This window comes from Cloeon dipterum, chromosome 2 (genome assembly GCF_949628265.1).
Source record: "Cloeon dipterum chromosome 2, ieCloDipt1.1, whole genome shotgun sequence".
In the NCBI taxonomy this organism is placed as follows: Eukaryota; Metazoa; Arthropoda; class Insecta; order Ephemeroptera; family Baetidae; genus Cloeon; species Cloeon dipterum.
In genome coordinates this window covers 24197840-24217299 of record NC_088787.1, presented here as the reverse complement: position 1 = coordinate 24217299, position 19460 = coordinate 24197840, and the positions used below count along the sequence as shown (strand labels likewise).

General features: G+C 40.7%; 2 protein-coding genes and 1 non-coding gene across 3 annotated transcripts; 2 read left to right on the top strand and 1 right to left on the bottom strand.

Moving 5' to 3' along the window:
* Window positions 1–33: 33 nt before the first annotated feature.
* Window positions 34–105, top strand: TRNAE-UUC (transfer RNA glutamic acid (anticodon UUC)). The gene has a single exon. It is a non-coding gene; the product is annotated as a tRNA-Glu (tRNA).
* A 2736-nt stretch (window positions 106–2841) lies between these two features.
* Nrt (Neurotactin) lies at window positions 2842–15488 on the top strand. The gene is made up of 12 exons (XM_065478015.1): window positions 2842–3065; window positions 7847–8146; window positions 8457–8681; window positions 8754–8969; window positions 9820–9930; window positions 10073–10166; window positions 10229–10367; window positions 11023–11385; window positions 11782–11932; window positions 11996–12401; window positions 12729–12980; window positions 13860–15488. Exons 2-12 carry the CDS (start codon window positions 7847–7849, stop codon window positions 14216–14218), a joined length of 2616 nt encoding a protein of 871 aa, XP_065334087.1. The 5' UTR covers window positions 2842–3065; the 3' UTR covers window positions 14219–15488.
* A 90-nt stretch (window positions 15489–15578) lies between these two features.
* Window positions 15579–19174, bottom strand: PolI (DNA polymerase iota). Its single transcript, XM_065478016.1, has 4 exons — window positions 18782–19174; window positions 18253–18708; window positions 16774–17283; window positions 15579–15908 (listed from the first exon to the last, which is right to left on the bottom strand). The coding sequence occupies exons 1-4, from the start codon at window positions 19002–19004 to the stop codon at window positions 15601–15603; spliced, it is 1497 nt and encodes a 498-aa protein (XP_065334088.1). The 5' UTR covers window positions 19005–19174; the 3' UTR covers window positions 15579–15600.
* Between the last annotated feature and the right edge of the window lie 286 nt (window positions 19175–19460).

The window sequence follows — 19460 nt, the reverse complement described above, 5'->3', positions numbered from 1 at the left end:
CACTTGGTCACTAACATATTACACCCTCAACAGTCCCATATGGTCTAGCGGTTAGGATTCCTGGCTTTCACCCAGGCGGCCCGGGTTCGACTCCCGGTATGGGAACTTTTTTATTACATTATTTATATTCGAAAGTATTAGAATTGTTGTGCTCTTTTTATTATTCTGTTATCCTAACTTTTATGATTGCATTACTTGAATCCCAGAATACATACATAATATAATTGCGTATGTACAGAGCCGTATAAAATCTTGAACAGAGGCCACAAAAAATTGTATAAATCCGCGATTTTCTCGCTGAATATTAAACTAATTATGGGTCATGCGGTTTTATTCAATAGCGCAGCGCACTACTTGGCTTCCTTGCAATTAATTGGCGCACGTAGACCATTATTTTCCTGTTACTCAACGAAAAGCAGCTTTCCCAAAGCTTTCACTTTGAAACCCTTCAATTGCGCGTTTGGTCACCAATGTCACGCACACCCAACATTAGCGTGCCGGATTTGCTCTTTGATTGATTCAGCTTTTTTCTCCAGAACTCAAACTTCCGTGGAAAAACAAATTTTACAACAACTGCAGGGCTTGGATACACGCGATTTCCGTGTTCTCTTTTGTGCCTTCTGTTGCGTTTGAGATTCTTATCTCAAATCCATTTATACCCTATAATATATTATTTTTCGTGTAATGTCAACTGCCCCTGCGGCCCTTTTCATTCAGAATTCGAAACGAATTTACATCCACCTGGTGGAGTGGATTATTCTATTCACAATTGGAGTAGAAAATCAGCAGATAGTATTCAGTAGTTTCTTTGATTTACCACTCGTCAGCTCGTCAGCTCTGAATTGTGATTTCAAATATTCTATAAATCTCAGCTATATTATATTTATGATCATTTTTTTTGTCTTGTCAAATTTTTGACAGGCACATCCTTTCAGTTAACAGTTATTGTTTGCCCCTTTAATGTTATTTGCTATGATAAATTAATGACTTTCAAGTCATAATTTTCTAACAATATCAATACATCTACAGACTCCGATAATTTTGTTTGCAAATGCGTTGTTCAAAATTTGAATTAATGCTCTTATTCTTATGCTGTGTCTAAAGATTAATTAAATAGATTAATCCTCAACCAAAACGATTCAGTCATGCCAGCCCAATTTAAATTAAAAAATGTTTAAAATCTCTTAATTTCTTTTATTTCTGCTTCAATCCATTAAGATTTTATTTTCTACTCTAAAATTCACAAAAAAAATGTGGCACCTGATTTCGATTTTTATCTGCGAGTGGGTATAGCAGTTTCGTCAGTGTCATGGAGGTATGTAAACGTTCCTTTGCATGTTCGCCGACTTGGAAGCATGAATTTTTCAAAAGCGACTCATTAGCGAGAGAGCGACCGACAGCCGTCGTCGCGTTTTGTGTTCCCAGGAGGTGAAACTGGTAAAATTCAAAGTAAAGCCCCACACTCAGTTGGGTTCGTGGTTTCAAAACGTAGTAGTGAAGGCACCCAAAAGTTCCAAATTTTATTTTTGACGTTGGTGACACACAAAAACACGCTTCTTGCAGTTGATAGAAAAACATCAAATTTTAAGACTCATTTTCTTTATTGAGCTACGTGATCAGAATCAAATTTATTTTTGGGAGCTATAAATTTATCATAATGTGACTTTATAGATATTTACTTTTGATTACGACAAGAACAAATATCACAAATATTATTTAGCTTTCTAACTGATATTTTTAATATATTTTAATTGCTTCCATGGTTTCTAAATTTTTTGTATCTGCTTATCTAAAAAGGAATGAAATGCATATTGTGCTTGCTCTTCTTCCGTCTAGCTCCTGCTCAATAAAAATCATAAAAATTATCCTGTACGCGCCTTCCGGCCCGCGATCACAAACCGTGAAGTGATGAGAACACGAAACAAACGAAATCGGAATTGTAAATTATGGGGGAAAATCACAGTGGTGGCAAAAGGAAGTCTCGTAAAAGCAACGTGCACATCCACTACTTGACTCCGGGAGCAAATCGGAGAGTGCATTATTTCAAGTTTAAAGGGCTAATTGAGAATGCTGCGTTCCGATATCGCGGGAAGGAAAAGGATAAACCGGTCCACAGGAGAGGTACATTTGGCGGTAAAAGCAAACATTTGCTATCAGGAGCAGCGGGAGAGCAATAAAATTGCAGTAGCGGCCGAATTATGAGGAGCTAGTGGGACGCACACACACAAACACGTTTCGGGAGGGGTGGAAGAGCGGCAGCAACCCTCTGTTTCGCAGAAAGGGAGGCATAGGAGGGCTGCTGTTCCCTTTCGTACTGAAGGCGCGCAGGCGAGACAAACGGGCGGCTGCAATCGATGTTGATATCTCGATTCGCACAAAACACAGTAGCGAAGTATTATGGAAAAATTTCAAGTGTGTAAATATGGTTATCATGGCTCGAGGTCCTTGTTTAAATATGTTCAATATTTCAAGGTTTTTTTCCGATAATCCTTAAAAATTAAACGTCAAAAAATTTTCTTCGGCACAAAAAGGTTGAAATTTTGGCATGGGCTTGTAATTGCCTATTTTTTAGTTATCGGAATTTATTTTTAGCAGAAATATAATCTAAAAATCCTCTTCCTTGTGCTCGCAGAAACTTAAGTTTTGAATTTGAAAGTTAAAATCAACCTGATCAATGTTATTTATTTTATGTGCCAAAAGGAACTAACTGAAGTATTGTTAAGTATATTTGTAACGAATTTCAAGAGGTGCTCGATTAGTAAAATGTGTTTCATAATATTTTGCAGGCCACCGTGTCCACCCTTGCGTGCATCGATGTTCGATTGCAGAAGAACCCAGTGGCGGCGCAGTGCGAGCGAAGCCAGCGGAGCAGGGAGAGGAAAATAATCAGCGCGCGGCGTCCCTTGCTGGCTGGCTCTTTCGGCAGTGGAGAGCCGGTTTGTTGTTGCTGCAGTCGGCGTTTGCAGTCAGAAGCAGAGACACCCCGTGCGCGTCTAGCAGCTCGTCAAGTGGTGCGAATTTCGGCCCGCCAGCAGTGTCACCCAGGCTGAAGCAGGCCCAGCAAGGTACGACTCGACGCCCCTTTTGTCTCCAGGGTCGCTCACCCGGTCGGAAAAACGGCTGACGCTTTTCCGGAAAAGCCTGTCGGCGGCCGAAAGTGCCTGACCCCTGGTTTGGCGCGCTTTTCCACCCTTGAGGGCTGGGGGTGGGAGGGGTGGCGCAAACAAGTGCCCCGTTTGCCTCGTCAGCGCCCAATTGAGAGGGAAAAGTGAAATGTTAGCTCAGCGACAAGCGAATGTGCTAAAATTAGACCACCTTTATCACCAAAGGGGTAGTTTGGAGGTTGCACCAAGCGGATATCACAGTGATTTAGTCAGCGGAAATTTTAACGCAACCACCTTCAGGCCACGACATAATGCAATTTTCGAAAGGTTCAGATTCGGATTTTATCTCTTGAAAATATAAATATTCATTCATTACCTCATTGAAAAGATTTTAAAATATTTAATAATGCAAAAATATCGTAGTTTGGAATACTTTGTGTGTTTGGTTTCGTGAAAGTGTTAAAATATATATGATATTTATTTATTATTATCGCTTAAGAAACAAGTGGTTTGAATAAATATTTTTTTAATGCGACTTCATTCAACAACTGTCTATAGTTTGGCGCCTGTTGACTTTCTATGGCACTCTTTGTGCTTATCATCGGATTTTCTCTTAATGGGAATTTATTTTCCGCTCTCGTGGCACGCACTCCCCCGCACCTTGAACCTGATTATCACTTTCCTCGTTTTCCATATTTTTTGCGCTCTCTCGTCTCTCGCTGGCCGCTTCACGCGTATCGATCGCTTTCGCTCTCTCACGCGCCGCGCAAGAGAAAGAGACGACGACGCCCCTGTGCCTTTCGGAGGGGTGGATAGGGTGCGCACGCTCGTACCAGGCAAAACACGCGCCGGGTGCGACGAGACGCGCCTTTTCCACCCTTTGCGCTGCTTTTATTTATTCACGCGGACTCCATATGTGAAATGAATGCACGCGCGCCGCCAAAACTCTTTGCCAAATTGAAAGAAAGTTTGAGGCCCGGATATTATAATGGAAAATTTAGAATACGTGTGAATTTTGCTAAGTTCAAAATTTGTTGGAAATATTTTGCCATTTTGATGATGTTGATGAAACTGTTTTGTGAGCTCTTGAAACTGTGACATAATTGGTTGCTGTGCGGCGAGTTGCAGCACAAAACCATATCAGTTCAGTAAAGATATATTTATTAAAATTATCTCTTAACTATTAGTCCCACTAATAAAAAGCATTACTTTTTCAGCTGAAAGACATGGAATTCTAAATCATTTAAATATGTTTGACATTTTATGGCTGTGCTAGAGCATTTAATAAAAAACCTTTGCTCACAAGACAAACTCAGATAAAGCTTTTTGAAATAAAATCTTGCTGGATCTGATTGATTAAATATTATTTCCGCATGGGGATTTAAATGGAATATTTGAGGCATTTTTTAGGATATATCCGTAGCCTTTCTATAAATAAAAACATGCACTGTTTGCTAGCAAATAAAAATATAACTCATCGCTTGATTTCCCAGCCATACAATTGTTTCCATTTTTGTTTAAGTTTCCCAAGCCCCGGGAGTTTTATTTAGTCTAGCAACGAAAAGAGATCACGCGGCAGCCTGCATCTTCTTGGTGCACTCCCCTAGCTTTCGCTGGTGCATCATTCTCCACGCTATGTGCCTGCACTCTGCCACACCCAAGCATGTGTACTACAACGCGTGCCCCGGTGCGCTCGATGTTCAGAAACGAGAGTGAAAATAAATCCAGAACAATATTATTTCACCTGACTTGCAGATCTGCAAACAGTCGAAACCCGTCAATAACTTTTATGGGCTTCTGTTTATTTTCGACTCAAGGCGAAAGCAAAAGTTGCGCAGAAATTGATTTGTTTCTCTTGCTGTCTGCATGGTTTCTAATCGGATTGTGTCTATAAAGCGAATTTTAAATCGAGTTACTGCCATATTTATTCCCAATAGTGCCCCAGGCAAAGCGCAGAAGGAACTGCAGGAGGCTCCAGTCTCTATTTTTAATAGGCGAACACGTCATTGCTTTGAGAGGAGCACATTGTGCGTGCGACAGACCGCGACATTGCCAAGCAGACGCGTGCGGATCCAGTTTCTGATTCCCTAGCGACTCAATTATGTCATCAGCACAAAACGGGAACAATTCCGAAAACTAATCTTTTGAATTGATTACGCGAGCAAACACAGAGTTGCACAATAATATTTGAATAATTATAATGGTTCGGTATATAGCTTTCATATATATATATAATCGCATATTTGTAAAATTGTATAATATCAAATTTGTTTCTTATTTCTTAATTTTATACGTCTCACAATTATTATTTTCCAGTAAAATGATGAACCAAAATTTACATAGAAATCAACTTCCATTGCTCTCTGCTTGTGATTGAAACGTCAATAATTGGCAATGGAATGTCAGCCCTCATATGAACAAGCGCATGAGTTTCGAGTGGAATTTTAAGTGTCACATTTGTCACGGGGTGTATGACCTTTTGCTTGCTCAGCTGATTTGTATATTGAATCGGACTAATATATATCCCATGTGACGAGAGTTGAGCACGTCAAATTAATCCTACGGCGCGACTCCCTTTTTGTATTTCAAGAGTGAAAAGATGATGGCTTCTTGAGCGGGACCCCCTTCTTGCTCTCGCGTTTCTTTTTCAAAGTCACGATCCGTATAATAGTCTTGAAGCATGGCTCAATTGATACACGAATCAAGAACTCGATAAGACGCTCCTCCTTAATTAAGAAAACTGTTTTCGTGGAAAGCGAAGTATCGACCCTTTAATTTTCCGCGTGTAAGGTTTTGTAGTCCGCTCTGTTTATTGTTTTTTCTTTCGAATTTCTCGCAATATCAAACAAAGCTCATTATTAGTTTTCAAACCCGGTTTACGTCAAAAAAATTCCTCGTAACAAGTCGGAAGTGGTAAAATATGGAAGACTTCCTCGGCGTGAGCGTCCCAGGTGGATTGCCATAAAAAGATTGTCGCGCCTCTGCAAAGTAAAGCATGTATTTTCTCGGCTGCTTTGCGAGCAAGAAGAGCGGCCGTGAAAAAGCGAGGGCGTATCGCGTTCAGAGTAATTCAAGTCGAAATTTGAGCAGCAGCAAAAAGTTAGTACTCGTAAGCGTGACGAGAGCTGCAATCAAATGGGTATGAAAAGCTGGAGAAGCTTTAAAAGGGCGCGGTTTCAGCGCGCAAACACCTCGCACTACCCCGGCCAAAATTTCAGCCAGAGGCACGAGCGGAAAATCGGATCAGAGGTTATTTCCTGCGTAATACATGCGGCCCACCTGCATAAGACCTGAGATACCATTTAATCGTTCCTATATAGCTTTACGATCTATGCAATACATGCAATAGGATAGATTGAAATACTCGACCGTGAATTACTCAAAAGGAACAACCGTGGTTGAGGTAATTTGAAAGGAATTATTTAATAGTAATTTGTATGATATATCCTTTCTCAGGCACCTTTTTAATTTGTAGAAACTGGAACAAACGTGAAGCAAGAAGTTTTATTATTAATTTATCTTAATCCATTGTAATATATGTATTTTATTGATTTTCTTAATATATAATAGGTTATTTACATTTGAACCCTGATAATTGGGCTTACATTTTCTTTCTTCGAAATATTTTGATTCAAGCACAGTAGCAACATCAAATCTTCCTATTAATTTTGATTTGAGGTTGGAATTTCAACAGAAAATTGAAACAGTTCAAGTCCTTTTGAACAATATGCAAATTAAAAGCAGTGCCGACAAAGTTTTGTTGAATAGAATGGGCGTGTGTACCACCTGTGGCTCTTTTCGTTCTCATCCGGCCTGCCGACTTTGGCACACGCGAAATCGTTTTCTTTGCCAAAGGCACACGCACGTGCAACCGCTCGGCCCTTTGTGCGCCGTTTTCTTTGAGCAGACACAGTCCGGTTCACACTCGCGGCGATTGTGATCATTAAGAGCCAAAGCTGAAGAGGAGAGAACTGAAACATTGTTGCGGTCAAACGTCACTTCCAATGTTGCTAGAACCACTTAAAAAATTAAATTGTGCGGTTGCTTTAATTCGATGCGGCATTCGCTGAAGTCGGTTTGAACGAATATGTGATCACTGTTCCATCGGGCGTTTTTGCAGGCAGCGTAAATTATTATTCTGTTGTGCCGGCGCATTTGATGCCATTGTCGGCCGCAGCGGCAGCGTTGGCCTGCGGCCAGCGAGGCATGACCCTTACGCCGCTTGTATGTGCAACCATTTTTGCAATTTTGTTGCTTATTGCACTGCGCCACGAGCTCCTTTGTGCGGACCAAAATATGAAACATGCCCACAAAAAACAGATCTAATTATAAGAAGAGGAATTCCGTATGAGTATTGATTGTGACGAGGTCCAATCCAATTTTGGTCAAATTACGGGTAATTTTCTCTTTGTGAGGAGAGCGAGGAGTAAAAAATTATCAATTTTTTCCATTTTCTTTCTCATCGGATCAAATAGAAAGTTGCTCTGATCTGACCCTGAACCCGACGCTGGAATCTTGATTGTAATATAGTTATATTACGGTTACACAATTTAAGAGGGTACGTGTTGACTCAACGTTGAAAGCAAATGGGTATATGGCAGACAGAGACGATAATTGCCCTTTTACACGCAACGCAATCCATTCATGAACTCAATCATATCTTCCATACAACTTTTACATGGCTATAAATCCCCAGTAAAAAATATTTTAAAATAAAATTTGATTTTTTTACATTTCTGCAGATGAGCGAAATAGCGAAAAATGTGAGCAAGAGCCAGGACAAGCTGGACATCCAGGAGGAGGAAAAACAACGGCTAGCCGAGGACATGGACGTACCTCCAGCTGACCCACCAGATCCACCACCCTCTGATGAGGCGGCCGGTGAGGCAGCCAAGGATGCCGGCGAAGAGTCCAAGCAGGAGGACGAGGCCGCTGGTGAAACCAAGACCAAAGAGAAGGGAGGCAGCCTTAAGAAGGGGCTCTCCAACATTAAAAGCAAAATACCACCTCTTTTCAGTAGGAGCAAATCAAAGGATAGAAAAGTAAGTACAAAAATTATTTGAAGCATTTATTTCTAAAATTTCACCAAGTGAATTAATAAAACAATTTAAAGAAAATACTATTACCTACTAGAAAAATGTACTTTTTGCAATATTCTGGCGATTGAGGTAGAAAATTAAAATCTAATGGGTTTCACAGAAGAGAATTTTTAGTTCGGTTAAGAGTTTTTGCTTTAAAATAAGAATGAAACAATTTTCTGTTTCTTTTAAAAAAAATGTAGCTAAGATCTGAAGCCAAATGTTTTGACAGTGTAGTAGCTTATCCTTTATATATTTGCTCCCTTCAAAAAAGGATAAGAAAACCGACGAAGGTGGTGAAAATGAGGAGGACAAGAAGCTCCTCCAGGGTGAAGAGGTGCCACCAATGTCTCCCACAAAGACTGAGGAGGGAGAACCCGAGGGCGAGGATGGCGAAGAGAAGGGCGAAAAGCCCACCGCCATTTCCTGGTCCAAAGAGGTGCTCTCAAAGATTCCAAAGGTCAAGATGCCCAGTATGCCATTCAAAAAGTCCAATAAGGTTAGTTAATGTCTTGCGCAAAAGCCATCGTCGCTCCTGCTAACATAAACTCTCTGCTCTCCTGGTCAAAAGGGCTGCGAGCCGGTGGAGCTGAAAGAGACTGGTGACCACGATGTTGAGGGCGGCGTGGAGACTGCCGACGAGGAGAAGAAAGAGGGAGACGGGGTTGAAGGAGTAGAGGAGAACAAGGAAGAGCAGGAGCCAAAGCCGGCTCCTATTTCCAAGACTACCCAGCTGCTCAAGGCTATCAGGGCGCCCCTGGAAGCCGTCTGGCCAAAGAGAAGCAAGGTAAACCTTTAAGGAATAATTTTCGTGCCGCCCTCGGCATTTTGACAATGCTGAGCCATTTGGTTGAATTTTAAAAAAAAGCATTCGTATCCCTCTGTCCATTCAATCGCACTTGAGACAGCTGAGTTCAAAATTTTTTGCCACTGGGGTGACAAAACAAAAGCGCCTCTCCTCTCACTCACTCAAATTTGCTGATGTAAACAGGGGCGCCCGCATGAATATTTTCGCGCTCCAAGTTTGAGGGCGTGGAAAATCGATTTTACACGCCGGTGTGCAGCAGACTTTGCCAAACGATGGATTACCGTGCAGTCATGCACTCTGCCGAGCAATCCAATTAGCATTGTGGCAACTCGCAGGCGATGCTTCATCTTTTGCCCTTTTTTACTCGATTTATTATTCAATTTTTTATACCGATCATAGGTACTACAATGATGTTTCGATTTATCTGTCCCATACCATTAAGATATAGGTTCAAATGTCAAGAAAATTAATATTTATGACCTTCCGTGCTGAAATATGACAGTTTTATCCAGAATAAATTGTTTTCCTTTAACATCGACTAGTTGCACCAAATCATTCCGTTTGAAGAGCCTAAATTACTAGCCCATTGAATACAAGACGCCCTTTTTGAGTTGACAGAGAGGTGAGTCAAATACTAATGTCAAAAGCGTCAACCTTCAGCGTGCATGCGAGAGTGAGATCGCGCGCTCAGATGCTTTGTTGTGAAGTCGGTGGCGCGCGCTCGCCCGATCGATAAAAATGCTACATTGAGTCAGTCAGTCAGTTGAGGGCCGAGAGTGCTCAGATTCGGTCAAAAGGAAAATTTTCAATGGTGATCGGACGTTCGCAGGACAAGGACACGGAGGCTGGAGAAACAGACCCAGAGAAGCAGAAGCTGGGGGAAGAAGACGTTGAAGATGGTCTTGAAAAGGTTGAGCTCAACGACGTCGAAGAAGAGCAGGTCAGCTCTATTTCATTATTTTTCTAAATTTAAATTGCCTCGAATTGATCTGAATTCATGATTCTCCGTAAATAAATTCATTTTTTTTAAATTATCAGGAACACGTGTCCAATTACGCTCACTATATCTATGGCTTTTGTAGAAAAATGAAAAAGCTATTGAAGAGGGCAAAGGCGATGAAGAATCTTTGGTAGGCAACCTGAGGGACACCTTTCAGCAGCACCGCTTCCTCATCAGTGAGTCAAACCGGAATCCTCAATCCGTCCAGATTTTACTCGAACGTTCGGTTTTGTTGCAGTTGGTTTGATCGTGTTCCTATCACTGCTGCTGTTGCTGATCATCCTGGCCATTACCGGACCTCGTCGGCCGCGCTTCAACGGCATGCTGGTCAGCGGCACCTACGTCACCACCATCACCTCTTGTGGTCCTGTGCAAGGGCAAGTGCCTTCTTTCACCATATTCTATTCTCTCGCTAATTGGCTCCAGCCCAAGGCGTTCTTGCTCCTTTGCCTCTCTATTCAGACCTCAATTAAAACCTAAGCATACGGCTCTTTGCTTGGCGCACTCAATTTGGAATCGTGTTCTGAATTCAAATTCCTCTGCACGTATTAACAATGCTCAATGCTGCCACACTGATTTATAAATAATAATTAATTTCAATTTCAATTCGTTTTTAATAAGTTACGGAATAACCTATTCAATCATAGTCAGGTCTTAGCTGGATTTATTTTAATAAGTGTCCAAACGGGGTTAATCATTCAGTTTTCGTTAAGTTGCACTAACGAAGTTCTAATAATTATTGAGCTATTGTCTTCTCGCGTTACTATTATCAAAAAAACAAACAATAAAGTCAGTTAAGCAAGTTATTAACGAAGCGATTCAAATGTTCATCTCGATAATTCTTCATGAAAATCAATCTCATATGCGCCTGTTTTTAAGAAAGAACTTCGTCAAAAATAGCTTAGTGAGTTTTTTAGCGTAACGCAAAAGTTTAAAAACGTTAACATTGCATTTTAACTATATTTTCAATTTAGTGTATTTATTTCAACGCAGAAACAGTTTAAATGATTTTTCTTTTTCTTTGGAATGCAGAAAGCTGGACGAAGGCGAGTACACGTTCAAGGGCATCCCATATGCGGCGCCTCCAGTGGGTGAGCTGCGTTTCGCACCAGCCAAGTCGCTGCGAAGTCTGGAGCTGTGCTGGAACGACACATTCAGGGCTTGGCAGAACGAGTCTGAGTCACCGCCAAACCAGTGCTGGCAGCTGCATCGAAACGGCTCGCGCTTTGGCTCTGAAGACTGCCTCACCCTGGACGTGTACACGCGCAGGGCCAGTCATGACGCGCCACTACCCGTCGTCGTCCTCGTGTCCTCAGAGACGCTGGTCGGAGGAAACTCATGGCGACCGGCCAGAGGAATGGCTCGGCAGCGGGACGTCGTCTTTGTTCAGCCAAGGTTTGTCATCTATATTTTGTCTAATAAGGTCTTGCTGAAGTGTATTTTTCTGGTATAAATTATAAATTACATTGAACCTCAGCTTTCATTTTTAAAAAATTAAAATAGGATTTTAGATCAACAATATCTGCAGTGATGAGATAAATATCTGTTGTATTCTTTGTTGGCACAATTTTTAAGTTTTAATGGTTTCAGTAGCTGAACCATGCAATAATTGGAGATACATATTTGATTGCATATAATATTCATTATATTTTTCTGTTAATTATTTATTTTGGGTGGAAAAAAGTTTTGAAATGACAAATAAATTATTTCCTATATTTAACATGAAAACAACCTCGAGTGGTCGCATTTTTCAAATATTTCCTATACTTCAATTTGCTTTCTCGTTCTCAGGTTCCGATTTGGCCCATTTGGTTTCCTGGCTTCCAACTTGATCTCCAGTACGACCTACCCACACCACTCAGGCAACTATGCCCTCTCTGACTTGATCGCCGCCCTGGAGTGGGTACAAATCAACATTGAGCACTTTGGCGGGAACCCTGATGTAACTATTCGCCACCCTCAAACAAAACCCTTTCATTAAAACTGATGTTTTCTCTCTTTCCAGACTGTTACGGTTGTGGGACACAGGGCGGGTGCCTCATTGGTCATCGCTCTGACCGCTCTGAGCAAGCGGCGCGAGGCTCCAGTGCAGCGACTGTTCAACCAGGTGTGGCTGAGTAGCGGCTCAGGTGTGCTGCCCAACCAGACCTTGAAGGACGCTGAGGTGTCCGGCCGCGAGTTCTTTGAGAAAACTGGCTGCACCACGGCTGCCTGCATCCGTCGGCTTGACCCTGAAGGAATCCTTGGCGCTGTGCCTGATGACTGGGTCAAGAACATTTGGAAGTCAGAACTTCCGCTCGGCCCACCACCCATTGATCAGCACCACTGGATCATCCAGGATGGCGTCATCGTCAGGCAGAACTTGATGAACGCCTGGAGGGAGAATGGACTACCCTACCGGGTCGTCATTGGTCAGTTATCATCTTTATTTTCCACTTACAGTTTGATTTGAAAAGCCTTTCAATATTATCATTTAAAACAATGCAATATAATTGCACTCAAATTCAAGATTTTCTTGATGTTTTGTTTAGAGTGGGAAACAATATTATGTTCATTTTGCGAATTTATTTATAAAAGTTTTGATTGAAATATATTTATACAAATCTGAAAAATAATAGGTTTCATAGGAATATTGATTTTTGCTCAATTTATTGTTTGAACGCACTATAAAGGTAAAAGATGTGCAGCCTTTTCTCAATTATGGAACTTTTAAAAATGAAAATTTTCACTGTTATCAGGTACAACCGCACACGTGGAGGCGAGCAATGAGCTGCGATTCAAGAAGGACTGGAGCCAAAGAGTCAACTTTGAGAACTACCTGCGCGGCTCAGTGCTTGGCTCAAACAACGTGCCCGTCGGCATCCTGGACGAAGTGCTGAAGCGCTACCAGCCCCCGTCTTGGGTGCAGCTCGCCGCCATGATCAGCGACCTCAGGACCATCTGCCCCCTTTATCAGACCGCCAAGGAACTTGCGACCGTCAAAGCAACAAGTAAGAAATCTATTAACATTTGTATTAATTTGATAGTTGTCTCGTCAAAGAAATTGTCCACTTGATCTTATTTTAATTGGATAGGTGTGAGCAAAATTTTTAAAAAATGTGGCACCCTTCCATGAAAATAATTTTTAGAGCTTTTATCCGTATTTGATAAATTCTTTGGAGATTAGTTGGAAAATGGTCTACTTAATTAGCTGTCGACAAATTTAAAATTGAAATAATTTAACAATTTTTTGTAATATTTTTAAATTTAATAATTTTACTGTGGATCAGCAGATGAGTAACTATGCTCCATACATCCCCACATTTCAAACAACAACAAATATCATCTTATATCAAATTATCTTATTTTATTGGATTTTTTTAAGCCAAAACAAGGACAGTTTTTGCAATATGAATTTTACTTTGTCCACTCTGGTCGGCTGTTAATTCAAATATCTGCTGGTATCAAACAGAGAACAGTAAAATAACAATCACGTGACATAAATGGGACTCCTAAAGCTGCCAAAAGACAATAATTGAGTTGAAAATTATTTTGTTTCCTGGCCAGGGGCTATAGGGATGAACTAAAACATTTCTTGATGTGTGATCATTTTGAAGTATTTTAGCTCTATATCTAACGTTATATTCAGCGTTTTATGGTCACAAATAAAGAAAATATCGCCTCTATTTTATTGTAATTATTTTTTCAATTGTTTCTTGGATGTAGTCTGGCAACAACTAATTAATTTTTTCATGATTGTCAGCTTTCAAATTCTTTGTTCGAGTTTAAAAATATTTGTATTTAGATTATTGCTCTTTAAAACATACTTTTCTCCTTTCGTTTTCCCCCCTCAAAATTAATTGATTGAACCATTTTTTTGCGTCTGTCAGGTTTGAAGTCGGGCAACCGATACCCCTCGTCGGTGCACTTCTATGTGGTGACGCAGCCACGCAACACGAGCTACTTCGGCGGAGTGGCTGACGTGGGCACCGATATGGACGCCATCCTGGGCCTGTATGAGGCGCACAGCCCCGAGGAGAAACGCTACCTCTCCGCCATGCAGAACACGTTCTACCGATTTGTGTGGCACCAGGAGCTGCCGCCAGGCGCCTCGGGCACCGACCGCTCCTCCGCCCTACCGCACAACATCATGCTGGTGGACCAGGACGTGGCTATCAAGAGCTCGTACGACAACTGCAACTTCTGGATCCAGCGGCAGCTCGCTAGCAAGTACGCGCGCCACGAGTAAACCTTTGCTTATCATCATGTGCCAAAATTTGGGTGGAAAGATGCCTTTACTTCGTTAACTGATTTCGTGAAGAACAAAGAGGGATCTACCACAGATCAGATCTTCCTAAACTCATTAGCTTTCCGTTTTAGAGTAGTGTATTTCCTGCCGTAAAACGTGCTGGAAATAATTCAAGAGTTGGTAGATCTAGATTTGACCTTTTCTGAAACCTTTTTGGTTGGTTCTACCATTTTGGTTTTCAGCACGGAAATGATGAATTTAAAAATCCCGTGAAGTAATAGTTTTTTAGTCGTTTCGTGGCCATTAATTTCAGCCTTGATGAGCTCCACCCACGCAATTCAGTTAATCAGTGAAATTGATTCGCACAACGGTATGTACTAGATGTAAATTAATTGAATCAATTAAAAATTGTTGTAAGGACCATAAACACAATTAAGAAAAAACCTGAATGTTGCCAAAAGAAAACGTGAAATGCTCTCATTTTGAAGGGATTTTTCCGAGCATTTTCCAAACAAACTACAAAACGCGTGTTCTCATTCAAGAAGGAGGCCAAATTGAATTTTTGTAAATAAATAAAGCTAAGCCAAAATTCCAACTGATATGTATAAAAAACCAAACCATTGTTTGTGTTAGAATTACAATTAATTATTGTGCACATGCTGAGTGAGAGAAGTGCAGTGTTTTACCAGTCGTTTTTCCTGTGTTTTTTAACGTTTGCGGAGACCAGTTAAGGTAACATGTGATTGCTTTTCAGATCACCATTTATGAATGAGACTGACCCGAAAGTAAAAGTCACAATTGTAGAGCAGTTATAGTTTCATAGAGCGCTAACGAGTCCTTTTAACGCTGCTTTATCACTCACACACATTACTCGCCTTTATTCACAGTGTAATCAAACGCGGGGCGATTTTTATCCTTGTCCAAGCCTTGGCACTCAGCCTGATTGTCTCACACTTTGACGGACGATGCACCTCGCAAACTAATTGTTCTCTACTCTTCAAAAAAGCATTCGCTGCACATTTAACTGCATCAACAGAATTTTTCATTGTGTACTATTTATTTTGCAACTTTTAAATGTGCGGAAAAGAGTCAAATGCTTTTCACGTTGTACTCTCTGTACATATATAGCTAAACTGACCACATCACAAACGGTAGCGTAAAAAGAAACAAGATGTATCACAGGTTTAAATTTGTATATCAAACAAGCTAGGTAAGTGTAATGCAGTGTGTATGTATCAAGTGCTCTCTAATAAAACTCAATTTAAATTAACTACACTCGTTTGAAATATAATATCCTATTTTGCAAAGTAAAATCAATTGTCAAACACCTGGTTATGGGGGTTTTGAAACAAAAGATGAATTTAAAGAACAAAAAAATCAGTCTATTTCTTCTTACCGAAATAATCATTAATAGTACATTTCTTTTTGGCCTTGGTTGGACTAGGCAAAGTCTGCTGTCTGTTTTTCCAGTCAGCTAGTATTTCCTCCTGCATTTCAGCAGGAAGCGCATTGAAGACGTCACGGTCCACCTCGGGAGGGAGCAAAACATGACTGGTTGACGCCTCAACTCCAGTCGCATCCAACCTAGCCTTCTTCGCCACGGGCTGCAGAAAAGAGCTGATGGATCCTTTCCCCGACTTTCGGTCGCAGAAGTTGGTGAAGGCGACGCCAAGAAGAGTCAGGTGGAATTCTAAAATACACACATATTCAAGAGTGAAATTAAGAATTGCTTTTTCAAATGTGTGAGTCGAAACCTTGAAACTGGTTGGTTAGGATAGGAACACAAGGGCTAGAGGAGGTAAATTGCTGTAAATTTTATGAGGGTAGTGGGACGTTAGAATTTTAATATTAATAAAAATGAATCAAGCCATTGGCTCGCATATTTGACGGCATGCTTTGCGTGCACTTGCTATGTGAGAATCCAAGCGATGTTTGGGGTCGAATGTGGGCTGATTTGCGCTCTTGAATTGAATCCTCCCATTTGGCTTTGGGAGGTTTGCTTTCGGCAGTCCAACTCGCTACCTTTACAGCATGCGTGAAATGATAATTTCAAGTGACGAATGTCTAGCTTTTCAATAAAAAAAGACCCCGTTGCGTGGGCAGTAACACGAGCTGATCCTTTTTTGGACTGGGCTTCCTCCAATGAGAGAGGCCAATACGCCCATGCGATTCGTTTGTGATGTTGTTCGGACACAGAGTTTTCGCGCTATCAGGAGGTTGCCCATATCAAAAGAGGGGAACAAATTTAACAAAAACTTGAGCTTTCCTACGTTTTATTGTCCAATTTTAATTTCTAGACTGGTTTCAGCAACCATATTACCAGTTCAGAAATTAATATTTTTGCTTCAAAGTTGATACAAAAATCTCCAGTGATGCTTTATTATTTAAATAATTACTTTTTTCGTATTAAGAAGAATAATCACCTTTATAATCATGCTAGTGATTAATTTGTTGCATTTTAACAAAAGCTTAGAGCTTTTGTTAGCATAATTAATAATGCAATTATAAAATTGATATTCACGCTGATGCACAATATTTTAAAATTTCTTACTTACCATTCTTGTCTGGCACCATCTTGGCAAATAGCTCTTTCAGCAAGGGCATCATCTTCGCCAGGGAACTCGCTCTGAAGGTCTCGCTGTGGAGTGGAGGCAGAGCAGGCATGGCAGCTTGTCTGCTCTCACGTCTGGCCTCCTTGGTCGCTTTGTCCCACTTGCGCACGGTCAGACGCACCGTGCCGGGCAGCCGGCCGTCTTGCTGTGCTGTCAGCAGGTCTAGAAGCCGTCCGGACAGGGCCTCTATCTTTGCCTCCGCGTCCTGAGCGCAGTTCACACCCTTGACTGCGTCCTCGATGCCCAGGCTTTTCGGCCGTCCACTCGGCTTCACGGGTGTGTCATCCACGCCAAAGGCCAGCTTCTGTACCACTGAGGCGCGATCGCGGTTGCCAAAGATGGTCGTCAGGGTGTCCAGACCAGCCTGCTGAAGGTCGCAGAGAGACGAGATTCCCCCAGACTTTAACAAGTCTGACATTTGCCTGCCGATGCCTGGAATCGCCCTCACTCCGCCTAACAACATTAATGCACATGTTATGATTTTTTTTCAGTCTGTTAGGAACGTTTGCAATACATTTAATTATTTTCATTCTAAATTGTAATTGATGAACCACTATGCATTTATGTATTTAATATTTTTATTCTTCAATATAAAACAATCTGCAAATATTAATTTGGCGATTCATCTTATTGCATTAAATTGATTTAACCTACAAATTAAGAGACAAAAATAGCGATCCTTCATATTATATTATATTTAAAAATATACGTTAGAAAGTTATGTGTGAATTGCTATTTTCAATTTGAAAAATCAAATCATACACTTTTAGTCTAGTTGAAATCTCGCTAACTGGCAACAAACATGAATTTGAAATTTGAAAATAATTTTATTGAAAAAAATATTCCTGCGAATTTATTAATTTTAAATTAAAATAATCAAACGATAGTTTAGGAAAATATCACTTCACTGGCATTTGTTAAAATATACATTTTTCAGATTTCTACATTACTCAAATTTGTTAGGGTATCTTTTAAATGCCTTTCCTATTTCTTAGCAAGTGCGAGTAACTTCAGTGTAATTTATTCACTTTATTTTCTTTAATTTAAAATACTACGAATTGAGCTATATAATTTTTTAGAACAAATATTTGATTTCATATATATGTAATTTCATTGCAAGAAATTAATAGCATACAAATTTTGTGATAATATTAAAAAATCATAACTGCATAATATCGAGATCCAAGAATATCGCGTTCTTCATGTTTCAAGTTTGCTATAATAAGTAAATTAATGCTTTTTATAGAAATTAACTAATAAACATAAAGAAAAAATGTCAATCGTCTAAATGATTATGTTTTGGTCCTATTGTACAAAAAATGGCAAAATGAAAACAAAAATACTAAACTTTTTTTTCATATTATTAGATAATGACTGAAAGAACATGAGGTATATATTTGTGTTTTTACTCAATAAACTAGCCTGGAAGACTACTGAGAAGCTTCTGGGCTTGCCAGCTGAATAGGGTGGTTTGCTGGTTTGGCTTGTGCTGACTGCCGACCAGCTTGGCCAACATCTTGTTGAAGGAGACGCCTGCGCAGGTGGTAAGCCCAACTTCTTCGCGGATGGCCTCTCTCATCACCTGGGCGACCTGAGAGCCGATCTTTACCCTCTGGTCGCAGCCACAGTGGCACTCGAGGCCCTGCTCCTCCTCTTCTCGAACTAAGTCGCCGTAGACGTGACCTGCGACCTGGGCGGTGGGTGTTCTGGCCTTGACCATCTCGCTAACGTCGACAAAGTTTTCGTCCAGGCCAAGGCGCTCCACCAGCGAGCTAAACCTGGACTGCAAGAGGTCGGTCACCCTGTCGGACACGACGCGGTACCGAGCTAAGTCCTCGCCGTTCACCAGCACCAGGCCAGGACAAAGTTTACGCGCCTCTGAAAGCAATATACAAAATCTTGATTTATAAGTAGGTCGAGTAGAATGAAATGTGTGTGTATATATACATACCTGCAACAAGCATCAGCTTCGAAACACCCTTTTCCCTAGCAACGTAGTTGCAAGTTACTACAATGTTTTTTTGCTGCACTCCTAAGGGTTTGCCCCTGAGCTCAGGGTTTTCGAGCATCTCAACCTGTGCGTAGAAGCAGTCGGCGTCGATGTGGACTATCGTCCTTGAGTGTCCAAGGGAAGACACACAATCCGGCGGGATCATAACCTGATCCTCGTCCATAATGTAGATAATTTTGCGGAGTTTTAAATAAAAGTCATAAAAATAACTATACACATATACATAATATTAGAATGAAAACTACTAAGGAAATGGATTTATATAATATAATGCAAATCAGATCATTTTTCGCTATCTACAATCCGATTACAGCTGAGAGGGTTAAAAGTAAACAAACACTGCCAAAATACATAGTCCTCTGATCTGCGCCCGCGCAAGACATGACCTTCGTTTTAGTCAAGCGCGGGAAGAGGACCGATTTCTCCTTTTATTTCTTGCTTATTTTGTTAATATATTACAGCCTTTTGAACGCAAACAGAGAAGCTGTCAAAAATTAAAACACAAAAAAATACGAGAAACTAGAACTGAAATTGTCCGAGAAGAGCTATAGCGTGTGTAATTAACACCATTACAGTAATAACAAATTTACGAAATTTGCAGATGATTTTTTTAAAGGCA